General features: G+C 38.9%; 1 protein-coding gene across 11 annotated transcripts in view; it reads left to right on the top strand.

Moving 5' to 3' along the window:
* The window catches only part of sox6 (SRY-box transcription factor 6), a 190,160-nt gene that overhangs the window by 139,351 nt on the left and 23,020 nt on the right, over nucleotides 1-27,789 (top strand). For all 11 annotated transcript variants that reach the window (XM_066700907.1, XM_066700903.1, XM_066700905.1 and 8 more), the window contains 4 exons: nucleotides 5,196-5,275; nucleotides 16,822-16,971; nucleotides 19,724-19,904; nucleotides 21,346-21,533. In XM_066700907.1, the coding sequence (XP_066557004.1) occupies nucleotides 5,196-5,275; nucleotides 16,822-16,971; nucleotides 19,724-19,904; nucleotides 21,346-21,533 (599 nt within the window). The remainder of the gene's footprint in view (nucleotides 1-5,195; nucleotides 5,276-16,821; nucleotides 16,972-19,723; nucleotides 19,905-21,345; nucleotides 21,534-27,789) is intronic.

Below are 27,789 nucleotides of genomic sequence, written 5' to 3'. Positions count from 1 at the left end.
ATTGAAATTTGAGTCTTAGACATGTTTGTATGTTTTTATATAAACATAGCATTCATAATACATTGAATAATGGATATTGAGCAGCTATTATTATTCTAGGCCATGCATTCCTTTAGTGCTACAAAAATCGAATTTGTTAAAATACGCAATATACATTTCCTAAGCATTACTCTTGTACACATTAAAAAGCAGATGTTAATGTAGGGTCACAGTAACATCTTTAGCAGTGTACTGGCATTAATTAATCAATTCACTCATTCACAGATTACCATTGCATTCACAATTTTAATATATGTCATAAGTGAAGAGTTATTACTCTATGTAAGGTTTCGGACGGCCATAGACATGGCGCTTACTTTGAAGATTTAAATACAGTTGACCATTTTTGACTAAATGTGACATGTGCTGTCCTTATTAAGGTCCTGTTTAGGACAGTGTTACTCTTTGTAACTTATTATATTAATCTTCTCCATAAGAAGAGGTCTCTCTAAATGATTGGTCATCACATGCATAAAACGTATCAAAGCTTAAGCATTATATATCTGATGGATCAAGATCTAGGAATTGATGAGTCAGGGTCAAGGCTTTGTACAGCTTAACCTTTATGAACTTTTTGGAGAGCCAATATTTGTTTGGATTAACATTGATTTATTTATTTAAATGACTTTCCTTCATATGTTTATGCTGAATTGGTAAAGGCAGTGTATCATATTTAGTGTACCTGATTTATTTCAAAGCAGCAAGGATATTCCTGTTCATCCATTCCTTTGACAGACTGATTAATAAGATCTTATATTCCCTTTAATTCATTTTCCTGATTATGAATAGCATATATTTTAGTATGATTAATGCATGTTACTATTGCTGTAGCTGGAATTCATAAACACACCTTTCCCATAGTCATTCTGAAGCCGACGTCTGTGGCTATTGTGAGAAATGGTTAACAGAACAAGGACGGCTTCAAACAATGGGTGCGCCACCAGATTGTCTCCAAATGCACACAATACAGATTTGACAGACTGACAGGCTCTCAATGGACGTTCTCAAGATAATTTATCTATAAACAAACACTTGTCATCTAAAGGGAGTACTGAAAATAGACGACAAGACAAAGCTGTGCAATTAAAGATCTCAGCTTGCGAAACCGACCACGAGCAGCGTGTTATTCAGACCCCTGTGTTTACATGGAGCTCTTCCTTTAGTGCAGATTCAGGGAGCGAGAGCCTAGGGGCCCTGCTCACTTACCTGTCCTGACACGTTGGACCTTTCTTTGTGCACCGGCGAGAAGAATTGTTCCTCACGCAAGCATTCCAAATCCCTAAACAAATTTGAAAAAAATTGCTACAACATGTCGATTGACTCTCTGCCAGGGCCGTAACCATGAGCCCTGATCCTTTGCTCGGTATTGTTGTGAAAATTAAAGACGTGGTATTCTTAGCTTCTGTAATTAAAAATTTAAGCAAATTCCTACCCCCAAGTGCTAATTTCTGAAGCAAAAAGTGCCTGTCCCCCTTTTTTTCTGCTGTGCATTGACTTATTGGGTGTCTGTAAAAGAAAGGCAAGAAAAAAACAACAACTAACAGACGAAAGAAACTGAAAATGCTCACACAAGGATTTTCCCTTCTATCAGACCTTGCTATTGACACATCAATAAACCCCTGGGAAATGACAGTTTACAGATCATTAAAAAGAAAGGAAAATGAATTAGAAAAAGCTGTCAGAGACACAATTTTATGTCAACAGGGTACTGAGGGGAAATCTGTGTGTCTTTTGTTTTCAGTTGAGCTTTGAGAGAGAATTTCTTTGTCAGAAAGAAACGGGGGGGTGGGGGTCTGTAGCCAGCAGGTGAGCTGCGGAACACTATAGGGTGGGGTAGCGGTGCTAATAAATTAACTATAGAGCCAAAACTAAGAAAAAATAAATCCAGCTATTTTCCAACTACAGGAGCATGACAGCTGTAACAAAGCGCCGGAGGGAATTCTTTTGCGAGTTTGATTTTTTTAATATGTTTGACATGGAAAATGTTTTAGTACAAATAACACGAGTTATTATTGAATCTACTGCACGGGTCGCCCTGTGTAAAGGTGATGCATTATTCATGAATTTGAAAAGAAAAAAAAACACAGTGGGGGGGGGGAAACTAAAACAATTCATGCAGTTAACTGAAGTTGCTGTTTCAATTTAGCCTTATGGGTTATGTTCTTTATTATACTCCCTCCTCCCCCTTTCTTGTCTTGGGTAAAACATTTCACATGTGCATTTAGTGTTCATGAATAACAAATTGCTTTAATTTGTGCAGGAGAGTTTGGGGTTTAAACCTTAAGATATCCAATCAACAGCCTAGCCCATCCATTCTGTTTGCCAAAATAAAAGCTGAGATCATTGTCACAGAGGCCCAGAAAGTCCCATATTCATGACATCAACTCCACAGGACACCCGGGCAACAAAGTGTGTGAGAAGGAAGTGTAGCGGAGCCTCATGCTATTGAAATACTATTGTCGTTTGCCTGTGTCTACATGCACACTGTGCTCAATGGTCTGACAATACGTTAAAGATGTAATGCCAAGAATAATGCAGATTAAAAGATTGCAATTCAATGAAATAAACAAAGAAATGAATATATATATATATATATATATATATATATATATATATATATATATATATATATATACACACACACACACACAGACCTAAGGAAGTCCATGACAGGATATCTAATAGAGTTGTAATGGGGCTGCCAGGGTGTAAATGGCTGAAAATAATATGGCACAGTACAACAGTTAGGGGCATCTGTGTGCAACAATACATCACATATTTTTTCTGCTGTCCTTACTATTTATTCGTTCATTTATTTTTTTATTTCTTCTCAGAGTAGCGATGATAACAAAAAGCATGTAATTTGGCCAAGGACTGAATCTGCGGCTTAACTGCTTCTTTTATATTTTCTCAAATAGAAAAATAGGAAGGAAAAGAAACATTGAGTGAATTTTTAAAATTACATGTCTTGGGCATTAGGTGCCTGACATTAAAGCATTCACGGAGTAAGCAAGAGTTCCCGAACTCTTCATTGCGCCGCTGTACCTCTTCAATACACTTTAGTGCTGGCCCTCATATCCCTGTGGAAGAAACAAGGGTGCTTACAGATAAAGAAGGTCAATTCAAAGGTTGATAGCTCCCACTTAATTGGCCTTACTCATTTTACAACATGACATCTGGCTGAAAAGGAATATAGTATGAGTTTCTTTATTATTATAAGCGAAGCTCTTTTAACATTATTTAACAGCATAACATTCTGCCAGTCCTTTTTAAAAGGGGCAAAAGCCAGTGGTTACATCAGAAGAATTATTATTTTGCCTGTTCCAACACCACATTAAGCCACAGCAAGTGGATTGGATTTTGCTCAGTATTGGGTTGGACACTGAGAAAGGAATCTAACTTTGATGATATTGTCCTAATTACATTTGGTTTTATTAGTACTGTAAATCACCAGGCTCAGAAACCAGTGAGCAATGCTTCTTTTCCTGCTATTTTATTCAGTATTCAGTGGCTTTGGGCTGAGGTTCTGTGAATGCCGTTAGGGTTGGTACTGCTGGTTTGCAGGGACTCCTGTGCACAAAAAATAAAGCACTCCTAATCCAAAGGAGCGGAGTTCAGATCTGTGCAAATACTCCATTAGGGCCGTGTGAAACGTACGAGCATGAGACAGGGATGTGTGTCTAAGGCCGAGGGTCAGGAAGTGATCTGTGAGGCTGCAGCAGCAGTCTGCTCTCATTTACCAGTGATAAAGAGTTTGTTGGTCTCAGTCCCCTGATAAATGTGTTCCACCTGACAAAACAAGCACATCTCTTGGCCTGGTTGGCATTCAATCCTGCAGGAAGGCTTCAATCGAGGCAGTTTGGAGATTAAAGTGCCCTTTAAGCAGAGTAGAGGAGCAGGGTTCATTTGCACAGGCAGAGGCCTGGCAGGTGGCCCAGTCAATTGGGCTTCTCTGTGTTGTGCCAGTACAGTATCCAGCCACGAGCCTGCAGTCCCTGGTGCTGTGACCTCATTCAGAACCAGTTACTGTACAGAGGCGGAGGGACGGCTCTGCTTGTAGTATTTTATAGCCTAATTTAATATCGAAACTGATGCTACAAAAAAATCCACTCGCCCTTTAAAGACAGGGAAAGTCATTTATTCCAACAGAAAACTAAAGAAGCTGTAACACCAGAGGTGTAGTGGCGTATCTGCCAAAATAACATCCAATAATGACAACCCGTGTACCTTTTTATGGGGTACAGCTCTAAATCAATGAAATGGCATGTTTCATTTGCCACCCAGCAAGAGAGATCCGATGCTGTGCTGTGCTGTGCTGTACTATACTATACAGCATTATAAAAACAAAGAGAGAGAAGAAAAAGAACATACATTTACACTTAAGCCGGTGGCTGAATTTCTCCATATGTTTGTGAGAATAAGTGACAGGCAGAAGTGGGGTTTGAACCTGAGCCAGTTTCCTACCATACAAGTGTTTCAGTGAAACATGCACTAGACTTACTGGCTTCATCATATCTATTCTGCTTCTGCCCCTTCTCCGAGTGACTGCAGTATGGCTAAATCAATGACTGTCTATGTTCATTCATTTGAGTACTGTGTGCATTTTTATTTCACAAGCTTGTGACAATTGATTCAGTGGCCCAAACTCTGCCTTGGTTTCGCCAGTATTGAACCATTTTCTGCATCTGCAAACTCAAATGTCATTCAAACATCGACATGGCGGCAAAAAGACATCTGAATTACATCTGAATTACACCAGCCCTTTCAGCATTTAAAGAGTGCATCTTTTCTTTCTTGTGCCAGATAATTCAGCACGATATACATTGTTGAACAATACCGAGACATGTCTTCAGTCGTGTAAGTGCTTTCGAGAACACTATGGTTTCGTTGCTCTATCAAGTAATAACAAATAATCAAAATAGATATTATAAAAGATAGCTGTTCTGCCAGCTTGCATACCAGCCATCAGATAACAACAAAAAAAAGTTCATAAGTAATCCTGCAAGAATCTGCCCAGCTGAGCCTTTTGTTGCTGCAGATGTTTGGGCTCAGAGCATTGCCTGGGAGTGAAGGCAGGGGTAGGGACCGTGTTGGCACATGCCTGCTGTTATTCTCCGCTCATTGTCTCAACCTGTATGCATTGTTCTTCCCGACAGGTGATAACTACCCCGTGCAGTTCATTCCGTCGACAATGGCAGCTGCTGCCGCGTCTGGACTCAGCCCACTACAGCTCCAGGTATGTGCAACAACAAAGAATGCTTGGGATACAAGCCAAACCTTTAGCAGAAAATTGCTAACCAGCTGTATGCTAAATAATGGGTTGCATGCTAAATCATTTTGGAGATCCGCCCCAAGAGCTTAACACCTTACATGCAATTTATTTCCATTTTATAGAAGATTTAACCCCCTGATAGTGGTAGTAGTTGTAGTAGTAGTAGTAGTAGTAGTAGTTAGTGTAATAGTAATAATCACAATAATATTTATACTTTTAACTTTTTTTTTTTTTTTTTTTTTCTCTACCGTTATTACTGCTTCTGGGGAAACCAGTGTTTTACGACCTTGTGCGCAGTTTTTTCAAACTGTGGTCTGTGAACCTTTTGGAGATCCTTTCAAGTGGTCCTTGGAACGGTTACAGAATTAACGAGAGCATGGTGGGATGTAATTTGTCAAGGTAGAAATGGTCTAAGGGTCACATTCAAGTTGTTTTAAGAGTAATAGTTTGATTAATTTAGCTATTTTATTGGTGTAATCGGATGGCGATTAGTATTGTGTTCTCTTTGGCATTGCAGTTCATTGACACAGTCTACAATAGCGATCCAGAACAGTAGTTCTTGTTTCTTTAGGAAAACATATGGAAAGACGGGTGGGATTTTTCCATACAAATTCATGAGCAAGCTTGGAAATCTGACTTAGGAGCTGAATGAAAGCAGTGGTCAAGCAAGGATCCAACCCAAGCCTCTGTCTTGCTGGTCTGTGCACTACACTATAATCAGCCTGTGTACCACAGAGCCAGCAATATCTGTAATAGGACAGCTCTCCTCAGCCACAGCCTTGCGTCTGAGTCCCTCATATGCTGAGAGGGGCTGTGCGTGTGAAAAACTTGGGGTGTCGGTGTGACGTTCTAGTCCATATGTTGCATATGATGTTAAAGCTAGGCTGTCCTGTTAGAGGACTCTTACCAAATTATGAAGCACTATAATGGCTATAGTTTTATTGTCATGGAGCAACTAACAGACTTGTGAAAGCTGAATAATTTCCAACAGGTTGAGCTCTTTGTGTTGCTCTACATAAATCACTCTTTTTTTCAATTTTTGTTAAGAGATGCTTAGGGTGGATTTTGTTTTCCTCAAGCAGTATTTACCTTGTTTCCTTCATCCAAATGTATTTATATTAAACATATGCAAGCTGGTAAGGGGAACAAATTCCTCTACAATTAAACTAATGTTATTACTACTGTTTCGCTTCCTAAATTACCATGGCAGCCCGGTACTCCTGTGAAGCATTAAGAAAGATCTCATTAAAGATATTTAGGTCCTCCACCCAAAATATTGCCGTGTTTTAATAAGACTTCTGAAGGCATGTGAGGCTGTTGAGAAACTGAAGGAAGGAAAATCATGACGTGAGCATTGCTTGTTGGCCATGATTGTTTTGTCAACAGCTGTGATAAGCTGTTGATAACAATTACACATTAAGCATTCTGATAGCTGAAATTGTTACTAAACAAAGCAAGGCGTTTTGTGAGGGGGAGGGAAGGAAAAGAAAGTGCCTTGTAACTTTTTTCTCTCTCTGATACATGAGCACAATTTGTCCTTCAGAGCTTATCGCTCTTAGTATTAATGAGCCCTGGCAAGTCTTCACAATGCTTGCAGCTGGAGTTGGAGGGCCTGCAGCTTTACCATGCAGAAAATGGCAAGAACAATGAGGGAAATGTAAGGTGGAGGATAGGTCCTCTCGTGTTTGGGTGGTGTTTTTTGTGTACAGTTTCACAAATGAAAGACCTTTCCCTGTTAGGTCAGGTGGTGGGAGCCAACGCACATCCCAGGCATTTCTCACTGGGCCTCAGGGGCAAAATACTGGCAAGCGAAGGCCAGAGAAATCTATTTTTAGCTGTATGGTGGACCAGATGGAGGCATGAATAGTCATATATCTGAAGGCTGAGGGGCTTTAACCATTAATTTTGATAATGTATTTAACCCTGGGAACAGTCTGAAACTGTAACTCCAAGACCATGACTTGGCTGACCTTTAGAGAACACAGTAAATAAAAAGGTGCATTCCTGCTCATTTAAGTCAAGTTGGCTGCTCTATATTTCGGCACACGGTTTGGCATTTGCTTTGTGCAGATACTCCCCAAAAACAGCGAGAAATCAAACATGCCCTTTTCTCAGCGACTGGGATCAACAAGTCATGTGACTTTGTCGCCCCCACAGCAAGGCAGGTTGATTAGAATATACTATACAAAAAAATGTTGAGGATAATATTCACAATGCACTATTAGTAGTAGAAGTAGTAGTAGTAGTAATGATGAATCAGAAAATGAAAGATCATTATCTGTAAGCCGTGGCATACGTTTAAGTCAACTGAGGACAAAAGATGTAAACAAAATGTTCTTTTCAAAGTGAGAACAACAGCAGTAGCAACATTCAAAATATGTCATTTGTGGCAAAAAGCAAAGAAACACAGCTTTGTCTGACAGTTAGTGCTATGCCGAGGTCACATTGTTTTTATGCCCATTTGTCTTCTGTGATGAAACCTTTTGGTTGAAATGGTATAATTTCACCAATCCAAATGAACATTTTATCTAGATCGCTTTCTTTTTTTATCTATATCACTTAAAGTCTACCTTTAGATGCAGCTTTCTGGGATCAAAACCATTTAGCTCTTATTAATTTGAATTAGGAATTTAATTTCTATAAGTTTTGTTAAATTTTTACAAAAGAAAAATGTGTATCTGTATATCTGTATAGAACGGGTTTGTATCCTCCGGTCGGCAGCTTAGGTTCAGGGAAAGTTCTTAAGCACAGCCTGCACTGTACCTGGACTTCCTATGCTGTATGTTCCTACGTGGAAAGTAATTAGATATTGGCTGCACAAGTATTTCTAATTAAAATATCTCTATGTGTCAGCATCCTGGCAAGGTATTATTTTAACCAATTTATTCTGTTTAGATTGTGAAATATATGAACCTTAAAAAATCATCTTATTGGAAGAATTAATTCCCACAATACTCGGTTGGTAATGTGTTCAGCCATCCAGTCAGGGGCTGGCCTGGCTGCCAGTCTTAATGTCGATGGCACACGCTTAAACAATTTTGTATGTCATAACAGTCTGGGGCCTGAGCAATAAAGCCTTTTACTTGGGTTTTCTTATTTATTTATTTATTTGTTTATTTAAAAAATAAAAGTGACAAAAGGTTTTGGCCAGATCAGTGAAAATTAAACCGGCTAGTGGCATTTGAGTGTTAGAAAGTGTAATTTGTCTGTCAATACAGGGACACGCAGGCTGTGTTGTAAGTGAGCCGCTGTCAGTCGAAATTCCTGTACGCAGAGTAATTTCACTCAATGTTTTCCTGACAGATTGCTCCCATCTACAACTCACAGGAGACAACAAATTTAAACAATTTTACTAGACTGAATGCCTTTCTTCATTAGCATTCATTGAGAGGTTTGATGAGCGGAAGTGAGAGGAGAAACAATGGCTGCGAAGGGAGAGCTCCCCTGGACAGTATTTTCCTTATTAAAACTGACACCTTTCACTGCTCAGGTAAATTGTGTTTTTAAAGGGAAGGGGGGAATAACAACAATCAAAAAACAGCTAGATTACCATGACAAATAATATTTAATTGTGAAAAACAATATTGCTACCTAATTAGTAGTGTCACCTGATACTTTGTTATGCTGTATGGTTAAAGCAGGCACCAGTTTAGTTAATAGGAAAGATGACCTCTTGCTAGCTGTGTGCAGAGGAACAATTTCTGTAAAACTATACTCCAGACTTGATTCGTTGTGGACTTGTTTTACCAAGTGGTATAAACGAAACAGTAGTGGACTTTTGAAAGCTCTGGTATTTATCATTGAAAGTAGACTCTCTGTTTCAGTTTTTTAAACTAAATCTCATTGGATGAAGCAGAACATACATGTCTTTGCCATAGCTGAGCTTGCAACACACACCAGCATGTTGGATGCTATGGGCTGCTTAGATATTCAGTCAGGCTTCTTGTTGAGATCTACTTCCTTTTTTTAATTGCAACACAGCTCTGCCACATCCTTAAGCTTTAAAGTATTGGATGTTAAATTGCTTGAGTGGTGACTTTACACAGTAATTACCATCCATCACTCTGTAAATGGCATCACTCATTGCTCATGTTAAAGCTCCTTTAGCCCCGGTATTGTAAACAAATGAAAAGCACACTCCCCAGAGAATCACAATTAGAAAAACACTTGTGTTGCAGCTTTGTACAATTCTCTCCTTTTTCAAAATGTTGATCTACAGTTGGACACTTCTCAGGCAAAACTAAATAAATAAATAAGAGGGAGAAGAACCAGCCTTAAATTATCAATCTTTTGTCTGCATGCAAATTTCAGTCTACCCCAGATGTGTGGAGTGTCTGGAGTTATGCAATTACTAACAAATCAAGCACTTTAAGTCTGATTTCAGGAAAGACTGCATGTCTTTGTAAGATTTCCAAGTTGTTTGTTTCCTATGAGGAGAGTTTCTTGATGAGGAAGAGGGATGCTAAAACATGACATCTTAAGACAGAATGGCACTGACATAGATGTATTAAAAAGACTGAATAAATAAAAGTAATTAAGTTTGAAAGTGGGGCTTTGGAGACCCGTTAGGATGGAGAATTGGAGTGGTTTTGTGATCCAGAGATTTTTCCATAAATCACTAAGGGATCACAACAAATATAATGAGCTCTGTGAGGTCAGATCCAGATCGTCTTTTATATCGGACTGAAAGAATGACTCAATCCCCGTGCCTGTTTATATGTATATGTTTAAATATGGACAAACCAGGCTTTTTCATTTAATTCATTCTGAAAATGTCCAACCAATCTGTAGTGGTTGACTGTATGAAGAAAGGGAAAAGTTACAAAGCACTGCTCAAGACCTCCTGGAAAAGGAAAGCATTTAACTCCAGAAGCAGCACCCAATTACCTCTCTTGGCTGTGTGAGTCAGATCACCCAACCCCCCCCCCTCCTCAGGATGGCACAGGAGGGCTTTGTGGGAGTTCAGCAGGTTGGGCGCCAGCAGATGAAACAGATGTTCGACCATACTGGAAAGTATCGGCGCAGTGCGTCAGGCTCAGCCTTTCCTCCCGACATCTGGGCAGCACTGGGTCAGTCCGCCGGCCTCCAGCAATGAGCTCGTACAAGCCTTGTGGCAACCAGGGCCGGCTCTCTGCTGCTTTCTAAGCAGGCGGTGCAGTGATGCAGCTGTAATGCAGACATCTCTGCTTGGGTGCATTACAGCGGCACACACTGAGGTGAAGGAGGCAGAGGCAGCCATTCACAGACACCCAACTGCTTAAGACTAATGTGTCCAGATTATATGAGGTAGAATATTTCCAATAAAAAGCAAATAAAGCAAATGGCATGAATTAGTTTTTCGACTGTTAGTTCTGCCTTTTTATTCACTAAGTAGGGTTTCGTTCAGCAGTCTGTCCCTCAATATCAGTTGCCGGCGGAAAGGGTAATGCACAATCATCGCTCGCAGCAATAAGGCTGTCCATACGCTGGCCAAATCTGCCACGGAATTTCTCATCATCTGCTGTGGAGTTTTTATTTCTTCTTCTCCAAGAAAATAAAGCAATATGTGTTATTTTGAAAAACATATTGAAAAAACTTCCACAATGACTTGGAGGAGTGGCTGCTGTGGGAATTCTTTACAGTGTAATAGAAATATAGAACAATAATCATTATTACTCAGTGCTATTGCTTTGACTTGGTGAACTTTACTTACTTTGCTATGACATTAAACACAAGAATTTGATACCGAAGGTCTTCGCCATTCCAGAAAATGGGGTTTTCTCAGTTTCGTTAAGCAGTTTGAGGACAAAATAAATCAGTGGAAAAATAAAAAGAAAAGCTAATTGTTCTCAATGTTGATTTATTTATTTATTTATTTATTTATTTTAAACTTGAACTTCTTATTTGAGATGAGTTACAGGTTGTCATGGTTCAATGCTTGTCACTTAATCATTGTGGTTCTCCTTTCTGTGTTGTCGAATTGCCTCAGCTCAGTGGCTATTGCAAATACACCTTTTGTTGTGCAGCAGTAGTGCTAAAAGTCCCCAGCCGCCCCCCCAGAGTGGAGGACAGAGCTCCAGGAAGCTGAAACGGCAGTCAGAGCTAACACTCCAATCCAATAGCAGGTCCTGACATACAAATTAAAATTGATCTCTGTGTCAGCCCTCAATATAATGCAAGGGAAGCTGAGATGAAAGTGATTTTTCTTGTTTGCTAGTTTGCTACCTTCTTTTGCCTGGTATGTTTGTTTTTCTGTTTTAATCCTTGCCTAGCAAAATAATAAAAAGCTCTAGACATGAAGAATGGCAAATGGAATCAAATATGTCAGTTGCATTTATTGATTTAAAGATTTTATCCAAAGGATAAAAGGATAGCATTACATCTGGATTGAACATCATTGTAGCAATAACATACATTACCTCTGATGATTTGCTTTGACATCTGACTATTATTATTGACTATTATTATTATTATTATTATTTACATATAATCACAAAACTAATATTTACATAATTAATGTTGAAACAAAAACAAAAAAGGACAAAATGACATAACAGCCAAGATTAAATGTATAATTAGTATTTCAAGGAAATGTCAAATACATTGTTTCAGATAGTTAAAATCAGCAAGCAAACATTGTTGTATAAACACTTGATCATTTAGACACACAAAACGGCTGTAGTTATTAGGGCATATTTTATTTTTATAGTGTAATGTGTCAGACAAATTACTGAAATTGGGTGCTTTTTGTAGATTCTCAATGTGACAGTAAATGTGATTCGATGTGTCTGTACGGGCGCCCAGACACCTGTCACTGCTGTGTCTCTGCTGTTATTTCTTGAGTAGAAGATCACCAGAAAATGGCCAGTACTTCTGAATATATGGCTCTATGTGCATTACTAAGCTTGAGTCCAAAGAGTCCAAAGTGCAATTAACAGGTTTACAATCAGAGTTGAGTTCTGAAAAAGTACTTTCTTAGGAGCTTCTGTTCATTGGGAATGCTGACATTCAAAAACATTTGCAGTTGCATCTGACATTATCACTTCAGTGTATAATCTAAGTATAATGTTGTTTCAGGCAGAATAAAAAAAAAATAAAGTGCCCGTTTTCATTTAACCTCTGCCACCTCCTGAGGGGTTGCTTTTAATTACTAGAGGCTAAAAGGCTGACCTCGGGTGACCCCAAGTGATTGGGATTGTGCTCTCTGAGATATGTTCCGGTCAAATGGGACATGGAGGGAGAAGCGAGGGGGGGTGATGTTATGGAGGGAGTGGGTGGAGGGGGGGATGTTGGATTGAAAAGCGCTGTTCACCAGGTCTCTCTCTTTTCTCTCTCTAACTAAGCTGTATTTCAGCAAGTCATTTAATGCTCAAGTGGACAAAGGTATTACTTCAGTCACTGGGGTGGATCAGAGCCTTTCTCCGAGGCCGTCTCACTGAGAAGCTGTACAAGAAAAGTGGCTTAGCATCATATTCTCAGCTGAGCCACACTCGGTCTGTTACCCCCCCCACACATACATACTCACACAAAAAAAAAATGTGCAGGGAAATGAGGTGAGACATCGCCGCGGAGTCAGCGAGGGGTTTGTCTGCTGTTTGTCTTCGGTCAGCAGCTACATGGGGAAGAACTTTCAGATGTGATGTGTGTATGTGTGCTTGTGTGTGTTTGTGTGTGTGTGCGTGCAATCGAACTTGTGTGTATGCGAGTGTGGTGCCGGGGTCTCTGTATAGGGAGGATTTAGACTAGTGCTGTCCCAAAGAGACGCTTTCTGTGTGGCTGTGGCTTTGTTCTGAAACTGTCTTTTGTTCTTTTTTTCTTCTTTTCTCTTACAAGGCAGAAATAGTACCTTCCCCTGGGGAATAGTGGGGCAGTACCTTCATGCTCAGAAGCAGGGCAGGGAGGAGGTGACACTTTCCTGTTGAGTCAAGATGGCCCCAAAAAAGGGAACTCAACTTTATTTCTGGAAAGGCCTGATTTAAATATTATGTTTAAATAAATAAAAGAAAAGTAACAAAGATTAACAGTGTAAAGCAGATGCAACATGGTACAACAATGAGATATAACATCCGGTCTGGGGTAGACTTCTTTTTTTAAATTTAAATAAAAGACACAAACACACACATGTTAGAAACCCAATGACACTTCATCTCTTGTTAAGGAAGCCATTGAATCTTAACCCCAGTTAGGATGCGACTCTGTTTGCAACCCAATTTCAAGCTTCCATTCTTTGATGTAGCCCCTTTATACTCTGACACAGAGCCATATTTTCAACAGAGCAAGAATAAAACTAAATCAGTTTCCATAATAAAGAAGAAGAAGAAAAAAAAAATGACAGGCTGGATTTGCAGCACAACTCCCAGTAATTTCTCTGTGCGGGTGAATCACGAGGCAGTCTGGACTATTGGAGTGAGCTGAGAGGCATGGAGCCAATAGATCCCAATTCTGAATCCCTGCTTAGCCATTGACTTTCAGTATGACCCTCATTACAGACTTCACCTTCTGCCGTCTCAGCCCTTCACGATGGCGCAGAACGGGGGGCTTGCGCGGGACTGCGTTCAGTCTCACCAGGGCTGTGTAGCCTTGGAGCTGGGGCGAACAATTAAGCCAAGCAGGAATGGCTTTTGTAAGGCAGGCAGATGTCCTGGATATAGGGACTTAAACATGTGTCAGCCTTTAACTGCTCATCTGAGCAGTGCCCGTTTGAAAAGTGAAAGATGAAGGATAGAGATAATCACTGCCCAGCTCCATTATAGTGTGCCCGCTCTATTTGAGAAAGCAGCCAGGTGCAACCATATGTTCCCCTTGTTGCCTTTATTAAGCATCTTGTATTGTACTTTTTTAGCCAGCGCTAAACACTGCAGTGCCTCGTGTCAGGTACTGTGGTCTGCTCTCGTTCCAGCCCCCCAAATGTTATTGGTGACTTTTCAAGCAACTAACCATAAAATACAGTAGCATTGGGCAACTCTACTTCTTCTTCCTAAGATGTGAGCTTTTAATCAGTCCACAAGAGCTGCAGACTTAGTGTCTCTAATTTGAAGTGAAGCCCAATTATACTGTTTTTCCGGAACAATAAAGTTCTGCCCAGAAGAGGTCAGGGTCCCTGCCCATCTATAGCACTGTTAGCAAACATCTGTCAAACAGACTGCGATCATTCTCTTAACTAGAGCCCCTTACATAGCCTAGAGCTAGCTTGTGATGTCGTCCTATAGTCGCAACACAGTTTCTCCCCTTAATAAAATACATGCAAGGTCTTATACTTTTACTAGCATTTTATGTCTATGAATAAGTAGAAGAAGACGAAGGAAGAAAGACATTGCGCTGAATATTTTCCATAACAATCATACAACAAATGCAAGTCTGTTTGAAATAAGGGGAACTTCTCATATCTCTGTGGGAACCTAATCAGGCTCTCATTTCCACTGCTGATGTATCCTTGCTCGCCCCAGGTCTGGAAGAAGAATGCCCCTTTTGTGAGCTGCTAATGTGCAAGCGATAAAGTTTCTTATAGCAGACATAAGTGTTTACATCACGGGATGTGTCTCTTGACAAAACACTTTGTTCTGTTCGTGTCTCCACTGCAGAGGTTGAACAGGTCGGTTATGCAGTGTGGCTAAAATGTTTTTTTCATGTCGGAGTTCGAGGCTGATGTGCTTCGACTGGAGGGCAGGAATGAGGACTTTAACATACCTTAAGTCCAGAAAGACTGAGTCTGACATACATTTCCAGGCAACAAACAGAAATGCGATCATGACTAAAAAAATCAAGAAACGTGTTTAGGCTATATAGATGTAATTTATTTATTTAAATGCCTAAAGGACTAAGGAGATTTGGACATTTTGGGGCCAAGTCTGAGCTTTTTGGGTGTTTCACATATTATTTTGGGACATTTTAAACTTATATACATAATAACAACATTCAGTGGGACTTAGATTCAGTTCCAAACATCTTTTTATCAAGTTAAATAACAAAAATGTTAAATTGTAAATTAGGAGAGCGAGTGTGTACATGCTGAGACGCTGAAGATGGACAGAAAGCTTAAGGTATTTCCGTGTTTCCCCTGACATGGTGTGAAGGGTTGATTTTTGCTCTCAGTCAGAAGAGGCAGTTAAGGCAGACAGCCTATTTTGCTGGATTCACGCTACTTGCTGAATTAGACAAAAACGTATTTAACTCATTTCAGATCAATAGCTGCCCGATGCTGAAAGAAGTATAGCTAACGACAGGGAGCCTCCCTCTCCCAGAGGAAACGCCCTTTAGCAGAGCACCATTGTACTTGACCCAGGCTGACAGAGAACGAGGTTATTTATACGGGACAAAAAAATAACTTAATTATGCATATTATTGTGCTTCAGTGCTATTATTTTGAAAGGGGTTGAGTCAGATGTTCAAGCGGGAAAAATACATTGAGAAGTTTGACTTTAGAAGTTAAGTGAAATGATCATGTGTTTTTTTTATGTTTTATGGAACGCTTATGCAATATGCTTTGGTAAACGGATTGTTATTGTACAGATTCAAAGTTTGCAGTATATTGTAGTTATTTCACAGAATAAACTGGACTAGCTGCTTTACTTTCACTTGAGTTGCTTTATTGATTACTTTGCTCACTACATTTGATTGCATGATGATCCGGGCAGTGGTGGTTTTTAGTCTTTCATCTTACCCTAATGGTATTGTCTCATAAACATATCAATTCCAAAAGAGTAGTGTTTTTTGTCAATTAGATAACTCCATGAATCTATTACATTAATCTGTAAAAAACAACAACAACAACAACTCCAGTTTAAGTTCTAATATCACATTCCTCAGGGAAAAAAAACAAAAACAAAACTATCCTATCTATAGCTTTAGCTTGGTAATGTGACGTGTCCAAAGTCTCAGCCTGAGTAGTGTAAATATCCAACAATAGTGAGAAGCTAAACCTTTTGTGGAGAACAATGAATGATTGGCATTCTGTTCCCAACCAGTCACTCAAGTGACATTATTGTGTAAATTACACTTCTCTAAGGGTTTGTTAGATTACCAGATTCTTTCCAAGGAAAATAAGCATTATGACATCAGTGCTTTTGGCTCTTGTTGACGTCTCCTTATTTATATTTAATAATGTCTGTGATGGTAGTCTTACTTCCCTTTATTTCCTGACTGTGTGGCAATACATAGAAAGTTTCTTGAGATGACGTTGTTGTTGTTGTTACTGATTATGCCTTGAAAACCCCAGGAAGTCAACTATTTAAGCTTGAGAGTAACCTGATATAACAACCATCCAAGTGTATGTCAGAATGACTGTGATGGTGAAAAAGCTAAGCTTATTGTATAAAAGCAATAATGTTGTGGTTTGAAGTCTTTGGTTGCATTGGAATCGAATGCTAATAAACAGAAAAAGGCTTTTGATAGCTGTTTACTGCCAGAATGGAGAAAGAAAGTGAGCATGAAAAAGAAAGAAAGAAAGGAAGGAAGGAAAGATGGAAGAGTAGTACAGTTGAATCAACACTGGATACACTACAAATGTTAATATTTGTATTCATTTCTTGCAGCAACTGTATGCAGCTCAGCTTGCCAGCATGCAGGTCTCACCCGGAGCCAAGATGCCCTCTCTTCCTCAGCCACCCAACCCTGCCGGGCCCATGTCGCCCACGGGCCTCAAGAATGACAAGAGAGCCACCAGCCCCATCACTCAAGTCAAGGTATTTATGCCTGGGGGAATTCAACAAGCCCCAAAGTGCTCATCTGCTCTCTGGTCCAGTGACTTTGACTCACTTCATTCCTGTAAATGTACTGCACTTGTACTGGCCAACCTGTTTCACAGCACGAACATGACACACATGCAGATTTTGTTCATAGGGCAAAAAACTGGATCACATGCATTAAATTGGCCATTTGTAGCCTACTTTGTGGACCTAAACTGTCATTTAAGTAGTAGTAGTATAATATTGCTTCTAGGTATTTGTCCCAAGTAAAGCCCATTTCTTATTGATAATTCATCTTTGAGGTAATATCAAAAGCTACCAGCCTGCTACTTATAATGTTAATTTTGTGATCTATGTAATATACTGCTCCTTTGGTTGAATGCAGAAAACTATTTTAGAAATGCTTGCTTTTTGATTATACAGCAGAACATGTACATTATGGCCTCAAGTGTACCTCGAAACAAAAAGTATTGGAAAGGGCTGTAATGAAAAAATATCTGGTCTATTAAAGTCCACAGCTTGTATATTTTTTTTATTCAGTTCGACCTAAATTGGAAACACATGCCCATTTGGAAAGGTTTAAGTGAGTATCACAACAAAGCAGGGATATAAACCATGTCACCACACAGCAGAAAGATCTACTGCAATCCTTCTCCCGCACGTTCGTTGACAAATATTCATAATTTTTTAAGTGTTGCCTCTGAAGTCTGACTTCATGATTTTTTGGTTATTGTTTATATGGTAGAAACTTGTCTAAATTAGAACCATGACATTTAACTTTGAAAAATGTGCACAGAACATTATATAAATGCTTTCATTGCTCATGGCAATTTCCTTCTGCTGGCTGTTTCATTTTACTAGGATGTTTTTAACAAAATTCAAATCATTCATGAACTTCAGATAACAATAAAATATTACAATGGGCAGCCCTATTGGTTACAAGTCTAGATCTTTGACTGCCTTATTATGTGGCTTCTTGTAGCTGTTGTGAAAGACACATACACACAGTACTTACTGTAATTATATGATGGCTTCAAGGCCGTATGTGGGGTACTGTTTAATGTGCTAGGGGAAGCACTGCATATTCTAAATACACAAGTTTCCTTCCTGAATAAAATGTAAATTAAAACAGTTGCATTCCTTCTGCGCCAGCCAGCTGAGTAAAATGTACACAGTGCCTATTTCCAATTAGTCCCGACTTGGTTTTACAGTTTTCAGAAAATCATTACTTCTCTTTTTTTAAGATCAGGCTCATTTTCCCCGGCGGGACTGCAGGTATTTGGATAAACAATGCACTCCCGACAGTTACAGTCATGAAGCCCTTGGGGACTCCACAGTTCAAATCTCATTAGGTTCAATAATGCGTTATTGCATTATAGTGTACAAAGTTCTGATGAGCAGCCACAAATCAGTCAAGCAGAAGTAAAGCTCACAAAACCTTTTGCTGAATGGCTAAAAGATTTCCCCTGGTCTAATAGGCCAGTCCACCTGGAATTACTCCATAGACTGCCATCCACACTAGTTGGCCAGCTGAACCAGTTTACCCTGTCCTCACAGAAAGGACTGGTGTCCCCCCATGTCCGGTGTTTAAGAATGTTGGGATTTTTGTCTGCCTCTTTAAAAATAAAAAAATATATATTAATAATTTCAGATTGAAATACATACTTTCCAGGTTCAAATTCAATCATTCTATTTTTTATTTTATTTTGCAAGGCCATATGTGATTAAGATTACTTCAAAATGCAATAATTGCTTTAGAGATTTGTATGTAACTGCAAGATACATTACCGTCAATTAATTTATGCCCAGTTACAATGGCATCATTTTTGACAGGATTCTGCTGCATATGGTCCATTATTCAAAACATAGTAATTTAAACATTACAAATGTGCTCCAGGGGAATGAGGGGGAGGATATTCGCTTCCTTTTAATTGTCATTTTTCTGACTTTAAGCTCTACTATTATGGCATCAAGGCCATTCACCACAAAAGTGGCTCAGATCTTGCAGACATGAATGCTTCTTTCAGACGTGGCAGAGGCAAAACCTATTGTAGTAGTTATTACTAATGGTAGACTATATATTTTAAGTATTATACATTCATATAAATATTTTCTACATTTATATGCATATGTCACCATGGAACACTTTACATGCTGTAAACAACAAATATGAAATACAAATTTGCCAAAAATAATAATCAGCATATCAATATAATAGAATGTGAGAAGAAAATGTAATAAGACTAATATATACTGATATACATACATACATATATATATTATTATAATACTGGACTTATGCACCACATTAATACTATTCCGCATTTCTGAAAATGTTTGTTTGTTTAAAATGCTTGTAAGCCACCTTGTGTTCATACATTCAGAAATCTAATTATATTACTGAGTTGCAAAATATTGGAACAAACTTGATTTGGGAATGCTTTAGATTACCTGAAAACAGACTTGAGCAAAGCAAATTAGGCTGTACTGGTGTGGGCCAGTTCCTGCTCTAATTTGGCAAAACAAAAGAACACAACTACTCTGTCAATGTACATAATGGCATAATGCCGGGAAATTAATGAAGCCTCCTTCAGCTAATTCTTTGAGGAGTTGGCTAATTAGCCTCTTTTTATTATTACCAGACAGCATTGTCTTGTCTCGGAGGTGTTAAAGTACTGTAACAGGGTCTCGCTATGTGATAATTTGCTACATTCACGTTCCTCCGTTTATTAACATTTCTGCCCTGCAGGATGAGGGAACACAGCCGCTCAATCTCTCCGCCCGACCCAAGACAGCTGAACCTGTCAAGTCCCCAACGTCCCCTACGCACAGCCTCTTCCCAGGGAGCAAAACCAGCCCTAACAGCATGTCTGCCAAGAGTGGCATCCCGAGCCCCATTGGAGGGAGTCTGGGCAGAGGATCGTCCCTCGGTAAGGGAATTAAACATTTGCTGTTTCTTATGGCATCACAACAGTATTTGCACCTGAAGATCTAGTGGCTAGGAGCCATTCATTTTTCACAGGTCTTCTTTCCATGCAAATTGCTCTACTGAAGGTAGACAGTTCTTTCATTAAGCTGAAGCTGAAAACGAGCTTGTTTACTGAAATGGAAATCACTCATTATCTTATTATTCTTTTCCAAATTATGATTATAATAATTGTTTTATGTAATGAATTTTAAAGAACAACCACATGCTCTGTTTACAAATTTTGTTGAGTTCTGAGGTGATTTTCTTTCTAGCATTGCTGACCAAATTACTTTCCTGCAATGTTTGAAACAGTAGAAAGATTATTGTTTGAAAATTAAAGATTAAGGCAGAGTAATGAATGTCCAATGACTATAGAATGAAAATGCATGTATTCACAGGGAGGAATTTCTATGCATCGATACTAGAGGTAATAATCAATGGTAAATAAGAACAAAATAATCAGGGTCTTCAAGGTTGTTTTTCACAATTGTTAGCAATGCTATTATTCCCTCCATTTTATTTTTAAATGCATGCAAAACAGTGCGTCCCTGTGAAATGAGCTTATTTAAATGTAGGGAATGGATTCATGATGCCAGAAGCTAGTTTGGAATGTAATTTTATACTTCACTTGCTATCTACTTAGGCTGTTTTCTATATTCCAGAAAGGTGGACAAGGGAGCTTTGAAAATGTTGGTAGTTTGTTCTCAAAATGGAACAACTAACATCAAACCTGATACAAATGCAAGGGGTTTAACATTTTTCCTTTTGTATTAATGATCATGAATTAATCCTCTACCTTTTTATTTTACATTGAATTCAAATTGGATTGAAAAAAATATATTTGACAAATTGTGGTGAGGACTTAATGCAAATTAAAATCTTCACCAAAACCCTGCATAACAGCTGTAATGAAGCTGAAACAGATACTGTTTAAATTGCTTGTATTTTGAAGTGCTATATTATTGTCTCACCCACAGTAAGCCTCTTTATTCAGCCACTGCTTTCTGTTATTAAGTGGAATTCAAAACCTTTCATTACACTAGAACAATTTAGTTAGTCTAAATACATTTATTTCCCTGTGCCATTCAGAGGTATTCTTTGAAAACAGTCATTTTTGTTTTTGTTTTGTGTTCTATTTTTATTTTCCTAACTGCCACTCCACCTTACCTCTTTGATCTGCTAATGAGAAGAAAATGATAGCAATGAGATCATTAGCCCTTTTTCTATTTATACAGAATAATAACAATAATATATATATATATATATATATATATATATATATATATATATATATATGAAAGCTCAAATAAAGCTGTGACGCAGAAGCTACCTGCCCTGATGAGGGCTTTAGTGAGAGTGAAGGGTCAAAGTGGTCTCCTGACTGTGTGCGGCGCTGCTTTCAGATATCCTGTCCAGCCTGAACTCCACTGCACTGTTTGGAGACCAGGACGCTGTGATGAAAGCGATTCAGGAGGCCCGGAAGATGAGGGAGCAAATCCAGCGCGAGCAGCTGCAGCACCACCAGCAGGGGATGGATGGGAAGCTGGGCTCCCTCAACAGCATGGGCCTGACCAACTGCCGGAGTGACAAGGTAGGTCACGACACGACCCGCATTGCCGCACCCTGCCATGGCACCAGGACACTCCCAGCGTGGCTGTTTAAACGTCTTATTTCAGAGCTAAAATCTGTAATACATAAACTAGTATATAAATAATTTTACTTCATATCAGTGATTTTTCAATCAATTGTGTTTTCTTAAAACCTGAAGGACGTCTTCAGAATATTCTGGCACAGATATTGTTTCTGCGAATCCTCCCCTACTTACTTGCTGTTGTCTGTTTTTTGTTTTTTTTAAATATATATATATATACAACAGCTCATTTAGTATACACTAATGTCTATGTGTAAGGATCTTATGATGACAAATCAAAACACAATCCTTCGCCTCATTGAAATGTACTTGAAGAATACACAGCTTATCACTAATGCAAAGACAAAAATGTACACAAACCAGCTCCATGCAGCACATCCTTTAAATCCTTGTTGTTTAACTCAGAAGGGGAAATGAGCCTTTAAACAAAGCTGAACATGTGATTTGCTATAACAAAAAAAATATCACAAGGTTTCAACACAGTGACAGACCTTTGCTCTCTGCTTAGACTGTTTTCTATATTCTATAAAAAGGGTTTTGAAAACTTTGTTTGTATGTTCTCAAAATGGAACAACTCAGCTGGCTGATGACTGTTTTTTATGAGAAAGATAGAAGAATTAATATCTTTAATTAATGTCTTCCTCCCGTTGCTCTCGTGTTCTGTAGAGGCCACAAGGACCCTTAGACAGACCTGCTTTCCTGCAGTATAAATTAAACGTTTGTCTTATTTGCACAGAGGTTTCCATGGTGTGGTTTTATCGGAGGGCCTGGGGAGAGCTGTGTCATTAGTAGCTTGCCCTGGACGGGTAACTGTGATGTCTCTGCCCAATTAACACACCAGAGTGTTTTTCCTTGATGCCCTCAATGGGGACAGGGCCTCTTTGTAAAACTGAGCACACATGCTCATAGGGATTCACTTTAAACATATCTTCAATCAATTAGTCAATCAAGAATAAAAAAAAATACTATCTTCCAAGAACCCAATGCCATACTGCCAGTTGGCTATGTGGCACATGCAGGAACTGAAAGCTTAGGTTAATTAATATTTAATCACCTGATACTTTAAACCCTCAGCTTAATGTAGGTCAATGTATATATGATACTTTTCTTCATTACATTTGTTAATTCAAATTCAGAAAAGGAAAAGTTTGTTATTTTAATATTGTCCCATATACAATCCAATAAGCCCATCTTGAGTGCCTCCTAATTAAAATTAAGCATTCAATACCAGGTGAAGTGTTAAAGTTTGCCATCTGGAATTCTACATTCATAAGAAATGCTACCCTCAAACTTTCAATTAAAGCCCATTGGAAATTTGTGAAATGTCTCAGCACGCTTCTGTTGTTGTTTTAGTACCGCTATGTGTCAGTGGTTCAGCATCACCTTCCACCTCAGATTGTTTTTCTTCTGTTTTGCACCTGTGTTGACCAGCTTGCTGTCTCAAGTGTCCAGGTGGAAGTTACCCACCACACCAAAGCGTCCCACACTTAAGAACCCAACCAAATCAGAATGACTCTTCAATGACTCATTTATTTAACGTTTTAAATTCTGCCATCTAACTGTATTTGTATGGCTACAATACCAGAAGTCGTTCCGATTTTAGCATTTAAAAAAAAGCACAATTTCAGTTTCCATTTATCCCCCTCAATGGTCGGTTCTAATTGACTGTAAATCCAAGCAGATGGCTTGACGAAGCCTTTCCTTCTGTCAAACAGACTCACTGCACCTATGGGTGTGTACTTGTATGTTTGGAGTAACACTGCCCCCTCCACAGAAGCACAGTTTGAACTGAAAAGAACTTAACTTTGCTATCTGACTGTTATTAACTATTAAATCTTTCAAAGGTGCGGGTGGTTTTGTGGTGAACCAGGCACGAGAGAATACGCTGGGACACGACGCGAATGGCATTGTATAACAATAAGTTGAGGGAGTGTTTTGAACAAGCAGAACACACCTACATTTTTATTGTTGTTATCAGATAGTGTTTTTTTCCCCGCCCTTGGTTTTGTCTTGTTATGTTTTGTGTTGTTTTTTTAAGTTGTGTGCATGTCTTGTCAGATAATGTTTTACCACTTAATTTAGGCAGGCAGAACATGTTTTCAAGTCAGCAGAACATACCTACGGCATTATATTTCATTCCTCTAACATCTGTGGTAAAAGCAATATCTATCTATTCTTTTTTTTTAAAGAGGGGAAGAAATTAAACATAAAAGCTGTGGTTTAAAGTGCTGTGGTGTTGGTCTTTGAAGTAGTATCAAGAAACATGTCTTGTAAACTGGCTCTGGAAGTTGGTGGTGTTGATAGCACTGAAGATGAAGAGCAACAAATAATACATTGATAAAGTCTTAGTTTGAAAAATGTTACTGGTGTGTTTTTAAAATATTATTTTTATTAAAGCCATTTTAATCTGTTTGATTCTGAGTGGGTTGGCTGGAAAATAGATCTTTATGGAAAACTACCATTGTGTTCCCAGGAAGACAGAATTGTATGAGGACCCCCCTTAGACCGTCTCTCAATACTATGTAAGAGGGAGGGGGGTGTAGCTTTAAATGGAGAAACACAGGAGCTAAGGCACAGTGCAAAATCAGGAAACTTCACTTACCCCCGACTAAGCGATAAGTCATCGTGTTCCATTAAAACAGTTTGTCAGAGCAGACTTTTGTCCTATTTCAATTCCTGTGTCTTGGGCTTCTCATCACTGAAGTAAATATCGTTGTGATGGAACAGAATGCAATGGGGGGGGAAATAGATGTATTTCAAGACAGGACTGTCAGGCTTGGCTATCTCCAATAGATCCTGACAGTCCAGGGGTTTAAATGTTCAAGATAAGAGCTTTCACTTTGGTCAGTTTCAGAATATTAATATTTCAAGGAAAGCACATCACCTGACATAAATACGGTGTACTTTAATAGCTACCAGTGACTCTGCTGTTTGGAAGTTTATCACTGTGAAAGCTTACACGGAGGTTCTCTAAAGGTAACTTAAATGGGATTAAGGAGAGGTTAAAATCATCTACTGAGGCTGTTGGAGGGGATATTAAATATTGATTTATCCGAGTGTAATGACCGTGCCTGAGAGTGGGTCTAAGTGCTACTTATAGATGGATCAATTCATCTTTTAATACAAAGTCTAGCGCTGGAGCACAATGGAAGTGCCAACACTGAAAATGCTAAAGTCCTGTCTTCACTTTTCTCTCTGTTCTTTATCACTTGCAACCCTCTGAAGTGGAAATGTGATTTCATTTAGAGCTGGAATGTATTTGCAATGCTTGTTTAAAGTTTGTTTATTTATAATATAGTATTTTACCTTGGTGTAACTAAATGTGGATTAACCACATACTTTTCTCATCAGAACATTAACCTACTGAACTGTAAGCAAAATTTACTCAAAATAGTATACTTTTATGTGTGTAAATCCCTGACAAAAAATACTGATTCCTTAAATCTGTAAAAAAAAAAAAAAAAAAAACATGCATTCTTCTTCTTTTCCTACTGCATAAGAGACAACATTTGTTGCTGTCAGTGTCTTACAAGTGAGAGCCTTCAAGATTGAATCTTTGAATCCCAAACAAGGAACTAAGTCAGATTTTATGTTCCTGAGATGTGCCAGTGGTGCAGGACTGACCCAGTCACAGAGGAGAGGGGATCCTTACAACACACAGCACCAGTGACCTTAAATTACCCACAATGCACAGTTGAAATGACTGACATCTCCGTTAGGTTAGACTGGGCTATAATATTCCACCTTCTTGACACTGGCATTCCCTGCAATTGTGCCCAGTCCTGTTATAAATGTTATTTTGCCTATTGTTGTTTGCTTGTTTTCAGTAGGAGCCATAGTCCACCGGGAGCTAAGTTGAGATCAAATTAATGCCAGTGCTGGCACTCTCCAAATGGGAATTTAAAGGTGAAAGGCCAATGTATTAGCCTATTGAACTGTTCTCCCCCTCCCCACCCTCAGCCAACTGCATTACTGTTGAGAGGAATATTCACTCTCCGGCACCCAAACCAAAGACCAAACCGATATTCAAATCTTACTCGCTGGCAGTCCTCAAATCCGCTGTCATAGCCTTGTGATGCAGAGGAAGCGCACAGTGCTCTTCCACTGTGCTGAACCGCCTATTCAAGCCAGTCCTCACAAAGAGCCTGAATATAATCTTGTCTGGTCTGCAGCCCTGGAAGCAATTTTCTGCTCCTTTTCTGCTGCTGTCTTGAAAATTGCCAACCAAGGCTTTTTGGCCGCAGTGTAAATCCTGGCATACATTTGACTTGGCCGTCCAATTTTGATTATATTCCGCTCTCAGACACAGTCCACGGCCAGCAAGTGGCATTGTTGAGTATTGCTTACATTAATGCTGTCTCCAATTGTTCATGTCTGCCAGGGAAATAAAAATAGCTTGTGTCTATGAGCGCGTATATGTGTGTGTCCCAGACAGTGTCTGAATCCATGCCACTGCTCGCTCTCTCTCTCTCTCTCTCTCTTGTGTTTCCCTAAAAGACATCAGGACTGATTCACAAGCAGTTACTGGCCATGCTAACTTAAGATTTTCCACCAGTGCAGCGTAAAATTGTGAATTATTAAAGAACTGAGGCAATTCTAAAGTTGTTGTTGCCCTTTTCCTTGAGTCTTTAGCAGCTGTATTTACAGCAGTGAAAACCTAAAATAAATGAAAATAATAATAATAATAATAATAACTATATAAATATATATTGTAGCGTTGTCTGCCATCGTACTAACGTATGTATCCCATCCCTCTGTGTATACCTTTGACTGTCCACCCTGGAAGTCGGTCACAGCATCTCTCCCTCTCCCCTCCTGTTGTTGGTCTCAGTGATCAGACTTCAGTCCTTTTAAGGGTAGTGTAAGCGCTAGTCACAGAATAAAGGGCAAATTCCTGGTTAAGTGCAGAATTGTGTTTTCAGTGCTTTCAGAAACCCTCATATAGTTTCTGAATAAGTGTGTGTGTGTGTGTATTCTAGTCACAGGAATTTCAAATAAGGAGTTCTGTGTTGCTTATGCAATATCTTATAGTATTGATAAAATACTACATTCATTGCATAATATGAAAAATAAGACAACATCTGAATGTCTGGTATTGATATACACACAACCCCCCCCCCCCCAAAAAAAAAAGACAATAAAAACAAACAAACAAAAATGTACTACTTGTTTGTCCAGATAAAAATTCAGAAGTAACTTTATATGGAACATATTATAAGCCATTAAAATCCTAGGTTTAATATAAGATGAAGGCATATCCTATGTCATCAGAGTGAGAAAAGGAGAGCTACCATGCTGGCAGGCTGCCCAAAGCTGGTATACCTCATATTTACAGTTGGTCTAGTTGCTTAATTAAAATAAGATGCTGTAAATACTTTTCATCCACAGAACTAAAGGATGCTTCTTAGCACTTTTGAAAACGAAGACTACAGAATTAATTTTGATTGCTCTTGTGTGATATAGTCCGACTTGTGGAGGGAAGGGTTAAACTGGGATCTGTTTAGTAGTTGCCATCAGCGTTGACTTTATGCAGGGAGTCTGTTTATGAATAAAGCACTGGAGACCGCATGAAAGCAGGAGTTGGCTTACCACACAACTGGATGTGCTTAAGACTAAATGCTTCATAACTCTAACTACTGGGGAGTTGCAAAATTATAAATAACATTGCAATTGGTTACAACAGGATTAAAAACATATGAAGAGAGCAGTGGATGTAACACTTTATGTTGATGTGCAGTCATTCCTATATTTGGCTTTGCATAAACTACAGAAGCCAACAGTAGGAACTCCAAATTGTACAAAGTACAACCCTCTGTCCACATGTGACCTTTTAACATTGTTTAGCACATGGGGAGCCGGGAGCAAGAGTACTTGTTGTGCACACTGTTCTGAGATGATTATACAGTGGCTCCAGTTTTTTTCATGCACCAGGTGCAGAAAGTTATACTGCAGCCCATTTCAAGTGTGCTCAGTGTAGCTCATTTTCATAGTGAAAATGTTTGGTATTTGTTTTCACACACAACATGGAGTGAATTCGGTTTCCTAGCATTTCCTTAAAGGGCCGAAAAAAGGTTCTGAAAAATTAAGTCTTACTCATCACCATGTGTTGCATTAAATGTTTGTAATTTCTCTTTCCATTGTTTGCATCCTGGCGAGTTTTATAAATCATTAAGTCTAGTCAATCACCTTTACTTTG

The sequence above is a fragment of the Amia ocellicauda genome, chromosome 4 (genome assembly GCF_036373705.1).
Source record: "Amia ocellicauda isolate fAmiCal2 chromosome 4, fAmiCal2.hap1, whole genome shotgun sequence".
NCBI classification, from domain to species: domain Eukaryota; kingdom Metazoa; phylum Chordata; class Actinopteri; order Amiiformes; family Amiidae; genus Amia; species Amia ocellicauda.
Note: the sequence above shows the minus strand (reverse complement) of the source record. Positions and strands in the feature narration are given on the sequence as shown.